General features: G+C 35.6%; 1 protein-coding gene across 4 annotated transcripts in view; it reads left to right on the top strand.

Annotated features, from left to right (window-relative positions):
* LOC136024913 (alpha-mannosidase 2-like) overlaps positions 1-15,897 on the top strand; it is a 112,943-nt gene that overhangs the window by 21,465 nt on the left and 75,581 nt on the right. For all 4 annotated transcript variants that reach the window (XM_065700487.1, XM_065700504.1, XM_065700506.1 and 1 more), the window contains one exon: positions 1,120-1,212. In XM_065700487.1, the coding sequence (XP_065556559.1) occupies positions 1,120-1,212 (93 nt within the window). The remainder of the gene's footprint in view (positions 1-1,119; positions 1,213-15,897) is intronic.

Here is a 15,897-nt window from a genome sequence, read left to right as displayed (position 1 = left end):
ACTAAGTAAATAAATATAATATTAGTAAAAATTAAATGAATAAAGATTACTTGTTTTGCTAGTGTCGGTCCAACGAAGCTATAACCTGCTCAGAACTGTAAAGGCTACAGACTACTAAGCTGTTACCTAGTTAAGCTTGTTGAACAGAGCTTGATAATCAAGAAGTAGTCTCAAAATTTTGTCCTTGACTTATTTTTCCCTTTAGATTCTGGTAAGAACAAGACAGAGACTTGTCATTGTTAATGACAATGAAGAGATAGCAAGTCATTGAAAATGACTCGTAGGAGAACCTGTCAGAAAAAGACATAACAAAGAAAAAAGCAGCATATACTCTTATGAGAATTGGAAAGTTACTGACCGGGTAATGAGAAACGCTTGCCTGATAGAAGGGCCTCGGGTACCCGTTGAACTATGTAGAACCATTATTTTAAGAGCAGAGAATGACAAACATTGGCTTATTATATATTAGATTATAAACAATAATGATTACAGTTTCAAAATTTAAAACCGGATTTAAGTTTTGGATTAACAAAAAGTTAGATTTTTGATGATTTAGTAGATTATTCAGTGTATTTTTGTATGCAGGAGTAAAAACTGTATTGAGACAAACACAATAGATTTTAGCATGTAAAATTAATTTAGAGAACTTTTCAACCCATTAAAGGAAATTGGATAAAAAGTATCCAAATTTCATTAATCCAAAATTTTCACGAATTATCACAAGATCTGTGGGTGATGCAAAATTCAAGATATATTTTTGTATACCGTGAAAAATTCTAAACAAATAAATTAATTGACACAAAAAACTCAATTTACTCATTCAGTCAAACATTTAGCAAAAGGAAAACAATTAGACTAAAGGCAAATTAGCTGTTGATTTAATAACTTGTAAGGCCGAATGTAATTTTTGCCTAACCTACTTTTATTTTTAAATTTTACTTTGCATAATTTAATTATCTTAGTAATTAATATCCTTTAATTAATTATTTTTTTATTAGTTTTTAATGCGTAGTAAAAACAACCATTAATTATTATATTTAATAAAATTAATTTGATTATTAAAATAACTAATTAATATATTTAGTAATATATAATTTAATCTTGATTTATTTCTTTTAGCCCGCTTGGATAAAATCCCGAGAGTTTTGGGACTCGACGTTCGAAGAAAGGTACAAAAAACGTCGGGACAACTGGAAAAATTTACCTCTGAAGGTAAGCGGGCTGAAGCCAAGGAGCAAATAGTCTCAATGACTTTAACCCAGGGCCGTATTCATGATTTTTTTTCGGGGGAGTTTTACAAAAGAATTTTTCCGGGGGTGGGGGTTTAAAAAAATTAAAAACGCATAAAAAGTTTCTTTGTATTCACTTTCATTACGTTTCTACGAGTCGGACAAACATTTCGGGGGGGGGATTTAATCGCCCCTACCCCTCCCCCCTGAATACGGCCTTACTTTAGCCATTGATTTATATAGTTTGTTAATTCTGTTCTTTGCCAAACGTAATCCATTGTAGTTCCACGTGTGTTTCGTCCATCCGAATTGTGAGAGCAATAAGAGAAAGGAAAAAAGGATCATTGCAATCTAATACATGAAAATTGGATTTGGACAGTTAACAAAATAAAATGAAATATAATAGATACAAAGAACAACTATCACTTACAGATTGAAATACCCTCATGTGTGTTAAAGGGCCTTTTTTCTGAATAATTAGAGCAATAGGGGCCAAAAATGCTATTTTATCTGTGATTTATACCCGTTCCATGTAGGATTATTGCTCCTCCCTCTCAAAAAGGGGTTTCGGGCTGTGTGCCCGAATAAATGTGAAGCGGGGTGATAGCTCCCTTCTCATTGCAGAAAAACGTTTTTTTCGTGACATAAAAGGCTATGTTAATATGTTTAGTGACACGAAAGGTGAAGAGGAGGAAGCATCTTGAGTGTCATCAGGGAATTTGCTGGTAAAGGAGGCAAGTATTACCAGGAACTATAGTTTTAATGAAGTTTGAGTAGAAATACTTTTTTATGTTTTTTTTCGCATATTAAACAGTTTGTGGCTACGAATTGTAAGTGAAGAATGCCTCGTACTAATGGTAACCATTTCTCTAACACAAAAAGTTATTATAGTAGAATATGCGTTAAAGGAATTTAACTTTTAGTATGATTCCAAATATAATAAATTCATTCATCTTAAAGTGCCCCAAAAGTGTTACGAGCTTGAAAAAATCCTACTCAATTTACAAGAGAAGGGGAAAACACCACCAAAGGATGGGTGACTTACAAGAAAATTACGGCACCAAATGCAGAATATCAGATATATCTGTTGTAGAGCTTTCAGGCCTCCTATTTAAAAAGACATGAAATTTCATATTTTTCCGAGAAGGCTCGGGCACTCAGCACGTATATTTATATATAGATACTCATATATAGGTATATAGATATATAGATACTTCTATATATAAATACTCATGGTTGCTAGCTCTCTAGCTGCAGAAAATATGAGACAATTTGCTGTCTTTTCATTTTGAGGTCTTTTCAAAGATATTTGACTATTATAGCAAGTCCGATTTCTAAAAAACGATATCTACTAAGCTTTAAACTTTTTATTTTCGTTTATAAGGTTTTCGAATTGTTTTAATCCCCTTTTAAAATATATACAAATATTTTGGCAATTATCAATTTTTTGCAATTATTACGTAATTTCATGTCTTTTCATACTGCTCTTTTAAAAGATATTTGATTGATAAATCAAGTCCAATTTCTAACAACGATTTCTACTAAGTTTCAAGCTCTTGGTTTTATTTTTTAATGTTTTTGAGCTGTTGTAATCCCTTGTTAAAATATATACAAATATTTTTGATTTACTAATTTTTTGCTCTTTCCGCAATTTAATGTCTTTTTTTTACTGCGGTCTGTTCAAATATATTTGATTATTAATGACAACGAAATCTTGGAAAACGCTTAGAGTGGAGATATCGGGATGAAACTTGATGGGAAGAATAAGCACAAGTTCTAGATACATGATTGACATAAGTGGATCGAATCCGCTCTCTTTGGGGGAGTTGGGGGATTTCCAGTGCTTTGGCGAGTTCGGTGCTTCTTAACGTACTAGGACGATGAAAATTGTTAGGTGTGTCAGGGACCTGCACAAATTGAGTTGATAACAGTCGTTTCCCCGATTCGACCATCTGAGGGGGGTGGAAGGAGAGGAAAATTAAAAAATGAGGTATTTTTAACTTACGAATGAGTGATTGAATCTTGATGAAATTAGATATTTCGAAGGACCTCGTGTCTCAGAGCTTATATTTTAAATTCCAACCGTAGCCGGTGATATTGGGGGGAGTTGGAGGGAGAAACAGAAAATCTTGGAAAACACTTAGAGTGGAGAGATCGGGATGAAACTTGATGGGAAGAATACGCACAAGTCCTAGATACGTGTTTAACATAACCGGACTGAATCCGCTCTCTTTGGGGGAGTTGGGGGGGGGGGTCCAATTTCTAACAACGATATGTACTAAGCTTCAAACTTTTCGTTTTCCTTTTTAAGGTTTTTGAATTGTTGTAATCTCTGTCAAAATAATGAATCATCATTTGTAATAATTGCAAATTTTCGAATTTTGGGCCTTCCTACTGACTATATATAACTGATTGCCCTCAAGGAGGTTTTCTTTTTTTAAGGCTTTTTAATTGTCGTAATCCCTTGTTAAAATATATACAAATATTTTTGCAATTACCAGTTTTTTTTATCTTTCCATCTTTTCATATAATTATTACACTATTTGTAATAATTGCAAACTTTCGGTTTTCGGGCCTTACTACTGACATTATATAAATGGTTACGTTCAAACCTGTAAGCTTAATCATGTAGCAAGTTGAGTTTATCAATCTATTTATATAAAAATAAGTTGTCTGTGTGTCTGTCGAGTGACGTCATGTTTGTGTGTCGACTGACGTCATGTTTGTCGACTGACGAAATTACAGACCGGGACATCGGGACACAAATGACGACCGGGACACCGGGACATAGGGAATGTAAATGACGACCAGGACACTCAAAGAGAAAGCGACCGGGACACAAGGAATGTTCGATTAGCAGTCACCATCAACAAAGCACCGGGACACAGGGAATATAAATGACGACCAGGACACTCAAAGAGATTTTACAGACCGGGACACCGGAACACAAATGACGACCGGGACAAAAATGACGACCGGGACACCGGGACACAGGGAATATAAATGACGACCGCGACACTCAAAGATAAATTACAGACTGGGACACCGGGACACAAATGACGACCGGGAAACAACTACAACGGGGACGCCGGGGGGCACAGGGGGATATATAAATGACGACGGGGACGCAGGGAATGTTCGATTAGCAATCACCATCAACAGAGCTCAAGGGCAATCATTAGAATAATGAGGTATAGATCTAAATACAGATTGTTTTTCCCATGGACAATTATATGTTGCATGTTCAAGAGTCGGTAAACCTGACAATCTATTTATATGCACAGACAATGGGACAGCCAAGAATGTTGTATGTTCGCAAGCGCCACCCCAACAGCTAGTGACATATATTTATGTATGTTCTCAAAAGCGGTCCCATATAATTTTCGGAAAATTGGTAGTTTGGGATATTTTCGCAAAAAAAAAACGATCTAGATAGGTCAGAAGTCTGAGACAATTTGGTAAGAGCCTTAATTTTGTTTTTTGCAAATGACGTCAGTACTATGATAGTACATCGTTTAAGTATTTCTTATGGCATCGTATAAGCATTTTCTTATATGATGTCAAGAATAACATTAATAAGATTACTGGTATTTCAACTCAACAGTTATTTATATAATATTTAATATATATAGATAATGTCTGCTGGAAGGTAAAAAAAAAAGAAAATTTGCAGTTGCTATAAATGATGATTCTTTGGAACCAACACCTGAACTATAAACGTGATGAGATGCAAAATTCGACAACCTGACCATCAATTGCGAAAACATCAATACGAGCAGCTAATGCAAAGACCATTCCTAAATTGTCTGACGTAATCGAAATCCAAAAACATGAAAAAACAAAAACGTCAAAAATGAAAATGAAGAGCAAAGACACGGGTGGTTATAAGATATGCGAAAGCGACAATTCGAACGTGTTAAAAATCTAAATGAACAGCAAAGAGACAAGCGGTTAGAAGAACAGCGGTGGCTTGTCAAAAACGAAAATGAAGAGCAAAGACAAGCGGTTAGAAGACATGCGACAGCGAGTATGTGAGCAAGTCAAAAATGAAAATGAAAGACACACGCGGTTAGAAGACATACGACACCGAACATGTGAGCGAGTCAATGAAAATCAACCTGGACAACGAGACTCAATACGTGTCAAAATTGAAAATGATAGCCATGATGGTTGGGCATGATGGTTGACATGGATTATGTCATCAATGCCTGCCATACCTTTGAAAATCAAAATTATGGAATAGATAAATCGTTCGAAGAAAAAAAAGTTTTTTTCCCACAACCTGAACAATTGAAAGAAACAAAGGTGGTCGGCAATGTCTTCCATACCTTTGTAAATCAAACAGTTCATGGTAACGAACTGTAGTAAGGAGCGACCCGGCTCAATAATAACCGAAACTCTAAAAAATGGAATTTTGATACCAATAGTTGCAGCAAAAGAATATAATTTTAATGCTGATTTTAAATATGTAAGTTTCATCAAGATTAGTCTTACCCATCAAAAGTTACGAGCCTGAGAAAATTTGCCTCATTTTAGAAAATAGGGGGAAACACCCCCTAAAAGTCAGAAAATTTTAAAGAAAATCACACCGTCAGATTCAGCGTATTAGAGAATTTTTTTTTGAAGTTTCAAGCTCCTATCTACAAAATTGTGGAATTTCGTATTTTTTGCCAGAAGACATTTCACGGATGCGTGTTTATTTTTATTTTATTTTTTTTTGTTTGTTTTTTCAGGGGTGATCGTATCGACTCAGTGGTCCTAGAATGTCACCAGAGGACTCATTCTAACGGAAATTAAGAGTTCTAGTGCCCTTTTAAGTGACTAAGAAAATTGGAAGGGTACCTAAGCACCCTCCCACGCTCATTTTTCCCCAAAGTCACCGGATAAAAATTCCGAGATAGCCATTTTATTCACCATAGTCGAAAAACCTAATAACTATGTCTTTGGGGACGACTTACTCCCCCGCAGTCCCCATGAGAGGCTGCAAGTTACGAACTTTGACCTGTGTTTACATATAGTATTTGTTACTGGGAAATGTACAGACGGTTTCAGGGGGATTATTTTGGTTTGGGGGGGGAGTTGAGAGGGTTGTTGCGTGGAAGGATCTTTCCATGAAAAGTTTTTTCCACTGAAAGTGAGGAGCAGCATTAAAACTTAAACCGAACAGAAATTATTACACATATTAGGGGTTTACCTCCTCGTAATACCTCGCTCTTTACGCTAAAGTATATTTGGTAATTTCAACTATTTATTCTACGGCCTTTGTTATTCAGAGGTCATTCTTAAGGAATTGGGACAAAATTTAAGCTTTAGTGTAAAGAGCAAGGTATCGACGAGGGGTGAAACCCTCATATACGCAATAAAAACATACGAATATAGAAGTTCGTTACATAAGTTATCTCGTAAGTTACGTATATTTTTTACTAATGAAAACGTTCGTAAAAAATTAAAAGTTCTTGTTGCTTTTTTCAGTAATCAAAAAATTGGAGGGCAACTAGGCCTCTTCCCTCGCTCCTTTTTTCTCAAAATCTTCCAATTAAAACTATGAGAAAGCCATTTAGCCAAAAAAAAATTAATATGCAAATTTCTCTTTAGTTATTTATGTGCGGAGAGCCAAGATCAAAATATGCATTAATTAAAAAACGTCAAGAAATTATATAAAAAGTTTTTACTGTTTTAAAAAGCAGAGTTAAGAGAAAGAGTCAAATTTTAGCATAAAGAGCGATGTGTTGAGGGGGAAACGCCCTTTCATATAATTTCTGTTCGTTTTAGGTTTTAATGTTGCTATTTACTTTGATTTAATTTTTTTTTATTTAATCAAAAACCTGGACCAGATAAATCGTTGGAAGGAAAATAATTTTTTGCCCCTTACCTGAACAATTAAAAGAAACAAAGGTTCGGCGGTATGTCTTTCATGGTGACAAAAGAAAAAGCCGAGGCAAACATTTTGGGTCCAATAAAAAACGGAATTTTACAAAGCCACCACTTCTAATTTAAGTTCCATTTGGACGTCATGACATCAAGACAAGTCTGTAATTGTCTGCGTTTGGAAGACAAGCGACAGTGAGAATCCATATATAGAAGCGTGCCATGGTTTTGGTAAATTGATTAGTTTGTTTTTCAAAAACTTCATGTGACCCCGGTTTCGTTGACTTGACAACGTTTATTTTCTACTTGGCTGGAATGACCATGATTACTTTAGTAGGAAATTCAATCTAGTCCTGGAAAAGATTGCGATTTGTTCAATACAATTTTAAGAGACAAAAAAATATATAAATAAACTCCCTATGTGACATTTTCAGTCTCTTTGACCTTATCTGAAATAACTTTTATCCGTGTAATAGTCATTTTTTATTCTTATTTTTTATTCCTATTAATGCTTGTGAATAAACTGTTCCCTTGGCTCTCATTTCATCAGTTCGCCAAAGATGAATTTGTAATCAGAATTTAGTTTCCACGTGAATAAGTAATCAAACAAAAAAGAAGGAAAACGGGATGACAAATAATCAAACCACTTATGGTTGGTAACGATCACTGAGTACAGAGCAGTCCTTGTCCATAATTAAATAAAAAAAACTAGTTTTTTTAACTGAGAGTAAGGAGCGACATTAAAACTTAAAACGAACAGAAATTACTCCGTATATGAAATGGGTTGTTCCCTCCTCAACGCCTCGCTCTTTACGCTAAAGCTTTTAATTGTTTTAAAAAGTAGAACTGTGGCAAAGAGTCAAACTTTAGCGTAAAGAGCGAGGGATTGCGGAGGGGACAACCCATTTCATACACGGAGTAATTTCTGTTCGTTTTTTTATTTAATTTCTGAACGTTTTTGAATTAATGCATGTTTGATTTTGGTTCTCCGCACATAAATTATTGAAATGAAATTTGTATATTAATTTTTTTTTGGCTAAATGGCTTTCTCTTAGTTTTGATCAGATGATTTTGAGAAATAAGGGGTGGGGAAGGAGGCCTAGCTGCCCTTCAATTTTTCGGTTACTTAAAAAGGCTACTAGAACTTTTAATTTTTAACGAACGTTTTTATTAGTAAAAAATATGCGTAACTTAAGAATTAACTTACGTAACAAACTTTTATATTCTTATATTTTTATTATGTGTACGAGGGGGTTTGTACCCTCGTTAATACCTCGCTCTTTACACTAAATCGTAAGTTTTGTCCCAATTCTTTTAGAATGACCCCTGAATCAAAAAGGCCGTAGAATAAATAGTTGAAATTACTAAAAATACTTTAGCATAAAGAGCGAGGTATTTATCTCCTCCTAAATACCTCGCTCTTTATGCTAAAGTATTTTTAGAACCCCTCATATGCGTAATAATCTCTGTTCGTTTTAAATTTAATTGCTATTCCTTACTTTCAATTGAAAAAACGTTTTCATGTTTATTTTTTCATTGTTTTTTTATAGTAATGCTAGAAAATCCTGCGCCCTTTTCATTGAATTTTTCTTCCCCCATGACATATTCCTCCAAGGAAAGATCCTCCCACATAGCCTCTCCCATCAAACCCACCCCCCAAACCCAAAAAATCCCCCTGAAAACGTCTGTACACTTCCCAATAACCATTACTATATGTAAACACTGGTCAAAGTTTGTAACTTGCAGCCCCTCCCCCAGGGATTGGGGGGGAGTAAGTCATTCCCAAAGATATAGTTATTATGGTTATCGACTATGCGGAACAAAATGGCTATCTCAAAATTTTAATCCGTTGACTTTTGGAAAAAAATGAGCGCGGGAGGGGGCCTAGGTGCCCTCCAATTTTTTTAATCACTTAAAAAGGGCACTAGAACTTTTCATTTCCGTAAGAATGAGCCCTCTTGCGACGCTCTAGGACCACTTGGTCGATACGATGACCCCTGGGGAAAAGAAAAAAAAAAAAAAAAAAAAAAAAAAACACGCACCCGTGATTTGTCTTCTGGCAAAAAATACGAAATTCCACATTTTTTTAGATAGGAGCTTGAAATTTTTGCTATAGGGTTCTCTGATACGCAGAATGCGATGGTGTGATTTTCGTTAAGATTCTATGACTTTTAGGGGGTGTTTCCCCCTTTTTTCCAAAATAAGGCAAATATTCTCAGGCTCGTAACTATTGATGAAAAAGACTAATTTAATTGAAACTTATATATTTAGAATCAGCGTGAAAATTCGATTCTTTTGATGTATTTTTTAGCATCAAGATTCCGTTTTTTAGAGTTTCGTTTACTATTGAGCCGGGTCGCTCCTTACTACAGTTCGTTACCACGAACTGTTTGACAGGCTAAGCTAAAAAAAAAAAAAAAATAAAAACTGAAATTTAGAAAGAACATACTTATTATCAAAAATGTCTCTGCGTCGATTTTTTATTTAAAGCTATGGTTTAAACTAGTTGTAAAAATTCTACAATTCCTTAAAAAGGGGCTGTGGTTTTTCAAAAATTGATATACTATAAATTTTATAAGCTCTATAATTGATTTTGTAATCACAGTTCAGCTCCCACGTGAATAAGTAAGTAAGCCAAAAAAAGAAGGAAAACAGAATGACAATCAAAAAAATCAAACTGCTTATGATAACGATCTTTAAGTATAGAGCAGCCTTAGACCAAAGCAAGTAGAACTAAAAAAATGATAAACAAAAGAAAAAACATAAATTTGCATATCTCGGATCAATTATATCCTCCGGTGGTACACTTGACGCCAAAATCCCAGCCAGATCAGCCAAGGCAAGCTCTATCTTCAGACGACTCCTGGGAATAGTCTTCCACAAACCGCAAATTAGCCGCCATACAAAAGCCCGAATTTACAACGCCACAGTCTCAAGCATAATGCTGTACTCATCTAATACATGGCCGATAACCCAGACAAAGCTAAGAAGGGTCGATGCTGTTCAGGCTAGACACCTGCGTCGAGTTGAAGGCTTCAAATGGTATGACAAGATCCGCAATACTGAGATCCTGAAGACCTTCAAGCTGCCGAACCTCTCTACCCAAGTAGAAGCCCGCTCTCCAAGGTGGTACGGCCACCTACTCCGTCTCCCGCTAAGTACCCCCACAAGGATCATTTCGGACTTCAATCCCTCGGAAAATGGCTGGAAACGCCCTCGAGGAAGGCCACGCACTAGATGGGCTGATGTAATAAACCAACGCCTGCTCAATCGCAACATCAACCCAAATGAGGCCCCATCCTAAGCCCTGGATAGGGCTACTTAGAGAAGACTGACGGTGTTGTCTACCAGTTCCCTCTACGCTGGCGACCCTGCTGAGCAAGAGCGTTAAGTCAAGTTAAGTCAAGTAAGTCAAAAACATAAATTTAGAAAGAATATACATATTTCAAAAGTGTCTCTGCTTCGATTTTTGATTTAAAGGTATGGTTTAAACTAATTGCACAAATTCTACAATTCCTTAAAAATGGGTGGTGGTTTTTCAAAAATTGATGTGATCAAACAGTTCGTGGTAACGAACTTTAGTAAGGAGCGATCCGGCTAAATAGTAACTGAAACTCTAAAAAATGGAATTTTGACACCAATAGTTATATCAAAAGAATCGCATTTTAATGCTGATTTTAAATATATAAATTTCATCAAGATCAGTTATACCCATCAAAAGTTACGATCCTGAGAAAATTTTACTCATTTTAGAAAATAGGAGGAAACACCCCCTAAAAGTCATAAAATGACTTAAAAGTCACACCATCAGATTCAGCGTATCAGAGAACCTTATTGTAGAAGTTTCAAGCTCCTATCTACAAAAATGTGGAATTTCGTATTTTTTGCCAGAAGACAGATCACGGATGCGTGTTTATTTGTTTGTTTTTTTGTTTATTTTTGTTCCCAGGGATGATCGTATCGACTGAGTGGTCCTAGAATGTTGCGAGAGGGCTCATTCTAATGCAAATTAAAAGTTATAGTGCCCTTTTTAAGTGACCAAAAAATTGGAGGGCACCTAGGCCCCCTCCTACGCTAATGTTTCCCCAAAGTCACCGGATCAAAATTCTGAGATAGTCATTTTATTCACCATAGTCGAAAAACCTATTAACTATGTCTTTGGGAATGACTAACACTTAAAACGAACAAAATTATTACGCATATGAGGGGTTTACCTCCTCGTTATACCTCACTCTTTACGCTAAAGTATTTTTATTAATTTCAACTATTTATTCTACGGCCTCTGTGATTCAGAGGTCATTCTTAAGGAATTGGGAAAAATCTAAGCTTTAGTGTAAAGAGCGAGGTATCGACGAGGGTTGAACCCCCTCATATACACAATAAAAACATACGAATATAGAAGTTCGTTACGTAAGTTAATTCGTAAGTTATGTATATTTTTTACTAATGAAAACGTTTGTAAAAAATTAAAAGTTCTAGTTGTTTTTTTAAGTAATCAAAAACTTGGAGGGCAACTAGGCCCCCTCCCTCCTTTCTTTTTTCTCAAAATCTTCCGATTAATTGCAATTAATTAATATGCAAACTTCGTTTTAATTATTTATGGGCGGAGAGCCAAGATCAAAACATGCATTAATTCAAAAACGTCCAGAAAGTAAATAAAAAAATCAAGTTTTTTTTAAATGAAAGTAAGGAGCAACATTAAAACTTAAAACGAACAGAAATTACTTCGTATATGAAAGGGCTTTTCCTCCTCAACGCTCAGCTCTTTACGCTAAAGTTTCTTAATGTTTTAAAAATAGAGTTAAGAGAAAGAGTCAAACTTTAGCGTAAAGAGCGAGGCGTTGAGGAGGAAAAGCCCTTTCATAAACGGAGTAATTTCTGTTCGTTTTAAGTTTTAATGTTGCTCCTTACTTTCATTTAAAAAAGCTTATTTTTTTATTTAATGCACACTATAAATTCTATAGTTCTGTAATATAATCACAATTCAGCTCCCACTTGAATAAGTAAGTAAGCCAAAAAAAAGAAGCAAAAAGGAATGATAAAAAAAATCAAACTGCTTATGATAACGTTCTTTAAGTATAGAGCAGTCTTAGACCATAGCAAGCAGAACTAAAAAAAGTAAACAAAAGCAAAAACAGAAATTTAGAGAGAACATAAATATTACAAAAATGTCTGTGCGTCGATTTTGATTTACAGTTAGGGTTTAAACTAATTTTATAAATTCTACAATTCCTTAAAAATGGGCTGTGGTTTTTCAAAAATTAACATGATACTATAAATTCTATAGCTCTGTAATTGAATTTGTAATCTGAACTTAGCTCTCACATGAATAAGTAAGTAAGCCAAAAAACGAAGGAAAACGGAATGACAAAAAAAAAAAAAAAAAAAAAAATCAATCTGCTTAGGATAACGATCTTTAAGTACAGAGCCGTTTTATACCATAACAAGCAGAACTAAAAACATAAAAAGAAAAAAAAACAGAAATTTAGAAAGAACATTCTTATTTCAAAAATGTCTGTGCGTCGATTTTTGATTTAGTATTATAGTTGAAACTAATTGTACTAATTCTACAATTCCTTAAAAATGAGCTGTAATTGAATTTGTAATGAATTTGTAATTGGAAAATGTAATGTAATTGAATTTGTAATCAGAATTTAGCTCCTACGTGAATAAATAAGTAAGCCAAAAAAAAAGAAGGAAAACGGAATGACGAAAAACTCAAACTGCTTAAGGTAATGATCTTTAAGTATAGAGCAGTCTTAGACCATAACAAGCAGAACTGAAAAAAGTAAACAAAAGCGAAAATAGAAATTTAGAAAGAACATACATATTTCAAAAATGTCTTTGCGTCAATTTTTTATTTACAGTTATGGTTTAAACTAATTTTACAAATTCTACGATTCTATAAAAATAGGCTCTTACACTACAACTTATTCAGCTCTCACATGAATAAGTAAGTAAGCAAACTAAAGAAAGAAAACCAAATTTCAAGAAAATCAAACTGGTAATGATCCGTAAGTATAGAGCAGTCTTAGACCATAACAGGCAGAACTAAAAAACAAAGAAAAAAACGGAAATTTAGGAAGAACATATAGTTTCTCCGTGTGCCAATTTTTGGTTCAAAGTTATGGTTTAAATTTATTGTGCAAGTACCACAATCCTATAAAACAAGAGCTAAGAGCTCATATGGCACTTGTGACGAGGTCGGAATAGCCATATGGCATGAGCTCTAGCAAAATTCTAAGAATCAATAGATTCATTTAGAAAGAAAATCAGAGGCTTAATGCCTGTCGGGATTTAAAATAAGAGCTCTGAGACACGAGGACCTTCAAAATATCAAAATTCATAAGGATCCGATCAGCCACTCATAAGTTAAAAATACCTCATTTTTTATAGCTTTTCCTCTTCCTTCCGCCCCCCAGATGATCAAATCGGGGAAAACGACTTTATCAAGTCAATTTGTGCAGGTTCCTGACACGCCTACCAATTTTGATCTTCCTAGCACGCCCGAAAGCACAGAACTCACCAAAGCACTGGACGCCCATAACTCCCCCAAAGAGAGTGATCCCAGTCCAGTTACGTTAATCGTGTATCTAATACATTTGCTTACTCTACCCACCAAGTTTCACCCCGATCTCTCCACTCTAAGCTTTTTCCAAGATTTCAGTTTTCCCCTTTCAACTCCCCCCAATGTCACCTGATCTGGTCAGAATTCAAAATCAGAGCTCTGAGACATGATTTCCTTCTAAATATCAAATTTCATGAAGATCCGATCACCCGTTCTTAAGTTAAAAATACCTCAAGTTTTCTATTTCTTCCGAATTAACAACCCCTCCCAACTCCCCCAAATAGATTGTATTCAGTCTGGTTATGTCAATCAGGTATCTAGAAGATGTGCTTATTCTTTCCACCAAGTTTCATCCCGATCTCTCCGCTCTAAGCGTTTTCCAATATTTCCCGTTTCCCCCTGCAGCTCCCTCAATATCACCGGATACGGTCAGGATTCAAAATAAGAGCTTTGAGACATTAGTTCCTTCTAAATATCAAATTTCGTCAAGATCCGATCACACATTCGTAAGTTAAAAATACCTCATTTTTTCATTTTTTCCTCTCCCTTCAGCCCCCCCCCAGATGTTCGAATCGGGGAAACGACTGTTATCAAGTCAATTTGTGCAGGTCCCTGAAACGCCTACCAATTCTTATCGTCCTAGCTCGTCCAGAAGCACGGAACTCGCAAAAAGCAAGGGTAATCCTCCCAACTCCCCCAAAGAGAGTGGATCCGTTCCAATTGTGTCAATCACAAATCTAAAACTTGTACTTATTCTTCCCATCAAGTTTCATCCCGATCTCTCCACTCTAAGTGTTTTCCAAGATTTCCGGGTAATTAAGATTTCTGTTTCCCTCCTCAAACCCCCTATGTCCCCGGATCCGATTTGAATTAAAAATGCAACATCTGAAACATAAGATTTTTCTATATATCAAGATTCATTAAGATCGGATTACCCATTCATAAGACAAAGGTACCTCAATTTTCACGTTTTCCAAGATTTCCGATTTTCCCTTCCAACTCCCCCCAATGTCACTGGATCTGGTCAGGATTTAAAGTAAGAGCTCTGAAGCACAAGATCCTTTTAAATATCCAATTTCATTAAGATCTAATCACCCGTTCGTGAGTTACAAATACCTCATTTTTTCTAATTTTTCCGAATTACACCCCCCCCCCAACCCTACCAAAGAGAGCGGATCCGGTCCGGTTATGTTAGTTACGTATCTTGGACGTGTGCTTATTCTTTCCACCGAGTTTCATCCTGATTTCACCACTTTAAGCTTTTTCCAAGATTTCCGGTTCCCCCCAACTCCCCCCAAGGACACTGGATCCGGTCAGGATTTAAAACAAGAGATCTGAGTTATTAGGTCCTTCTAAATACGAAATTACATTAAGATCCGATCACTCCTTCGTAAATTAAAAATACCTCATTTTTTCTAATTTTTCAGAATTAACCCTCCCCCAAAGGGAGCGGATCTGTTCTGGTTAGGTCAATCACGTATCTAGGACTTGTGCTTATTTTGACCACCAGGTTTCATCCCGATCCCTCCACTCTGAGCGATTCCCCAGATTTTAGGTTTCCCCCTCCAGCTCCCCCGCCCAAATGTTATCGAATCCAGTCGAAGTTTAATGTAAGAGCTTTGAGACACGATATCCTTTTAATTTCATTAGAATATCAAATTTCAATTAGGATTCAATATCAAATTTCATTAGGATCTGATCACCGGTTCTTAAGTTAAAAATACCTCATTTTTTTCTAATTTTTCCGAATTGACCGTCCCACCACTCCCGCCCCCAGATGGTCAAATCGGGCAGACGACTATTTCTAATTTAATCTGGTCTGGTGTCTGATACGCCAGTCAAATTTTATCGTCCTAGATTATCTGGAAGTGCCTAAACTAGTATAATCGGGACCGACTGACTGACAGACCGACAGAATTTGCGATCGCTATATGTCACTTAGTAAATACCAAGTGCCATAAAAAAGGCTGTGGTTTTTCCAAAAATGGTATGCTACGCACTATAAATTCCATAAGTGTGTAACTGAATCAAACAGTTCGTGGTAACGAACTGTAGTAAGGAGCGACCCGGCTCAATAGTAACCGAAACTCTAAAAAATGGATTTTGATACCAATAGTTACATCAAAAGAATCGCATTTTAATGCTGATTTTAATATATAAGTTTCATCAAGTTTAGTCTTACCCATCAAAAGTTAAGAGCTATCAAAAAATACTGTAGAAGGTTCAAGCTCC

Source organism: Artemia franciscana, chromosome 1, assembly GCF_032884065.1.
Source record: "Artemia franciscana chromosome 1, ASM3288406v1, whole genome shotgun sequence".
Classification (NCBI taxonomy): Eukaryota; Metazoa; Arthropoda; class Branchiopoda; order Anostraca; family Artemiidae; genus Artemia; species Artemia franciscana.
The sequence above is the reverse complement of the archived record's forward strand: the minus strand, read 5'-3'. Positions and strand labels throughout refer to the sequence as shown.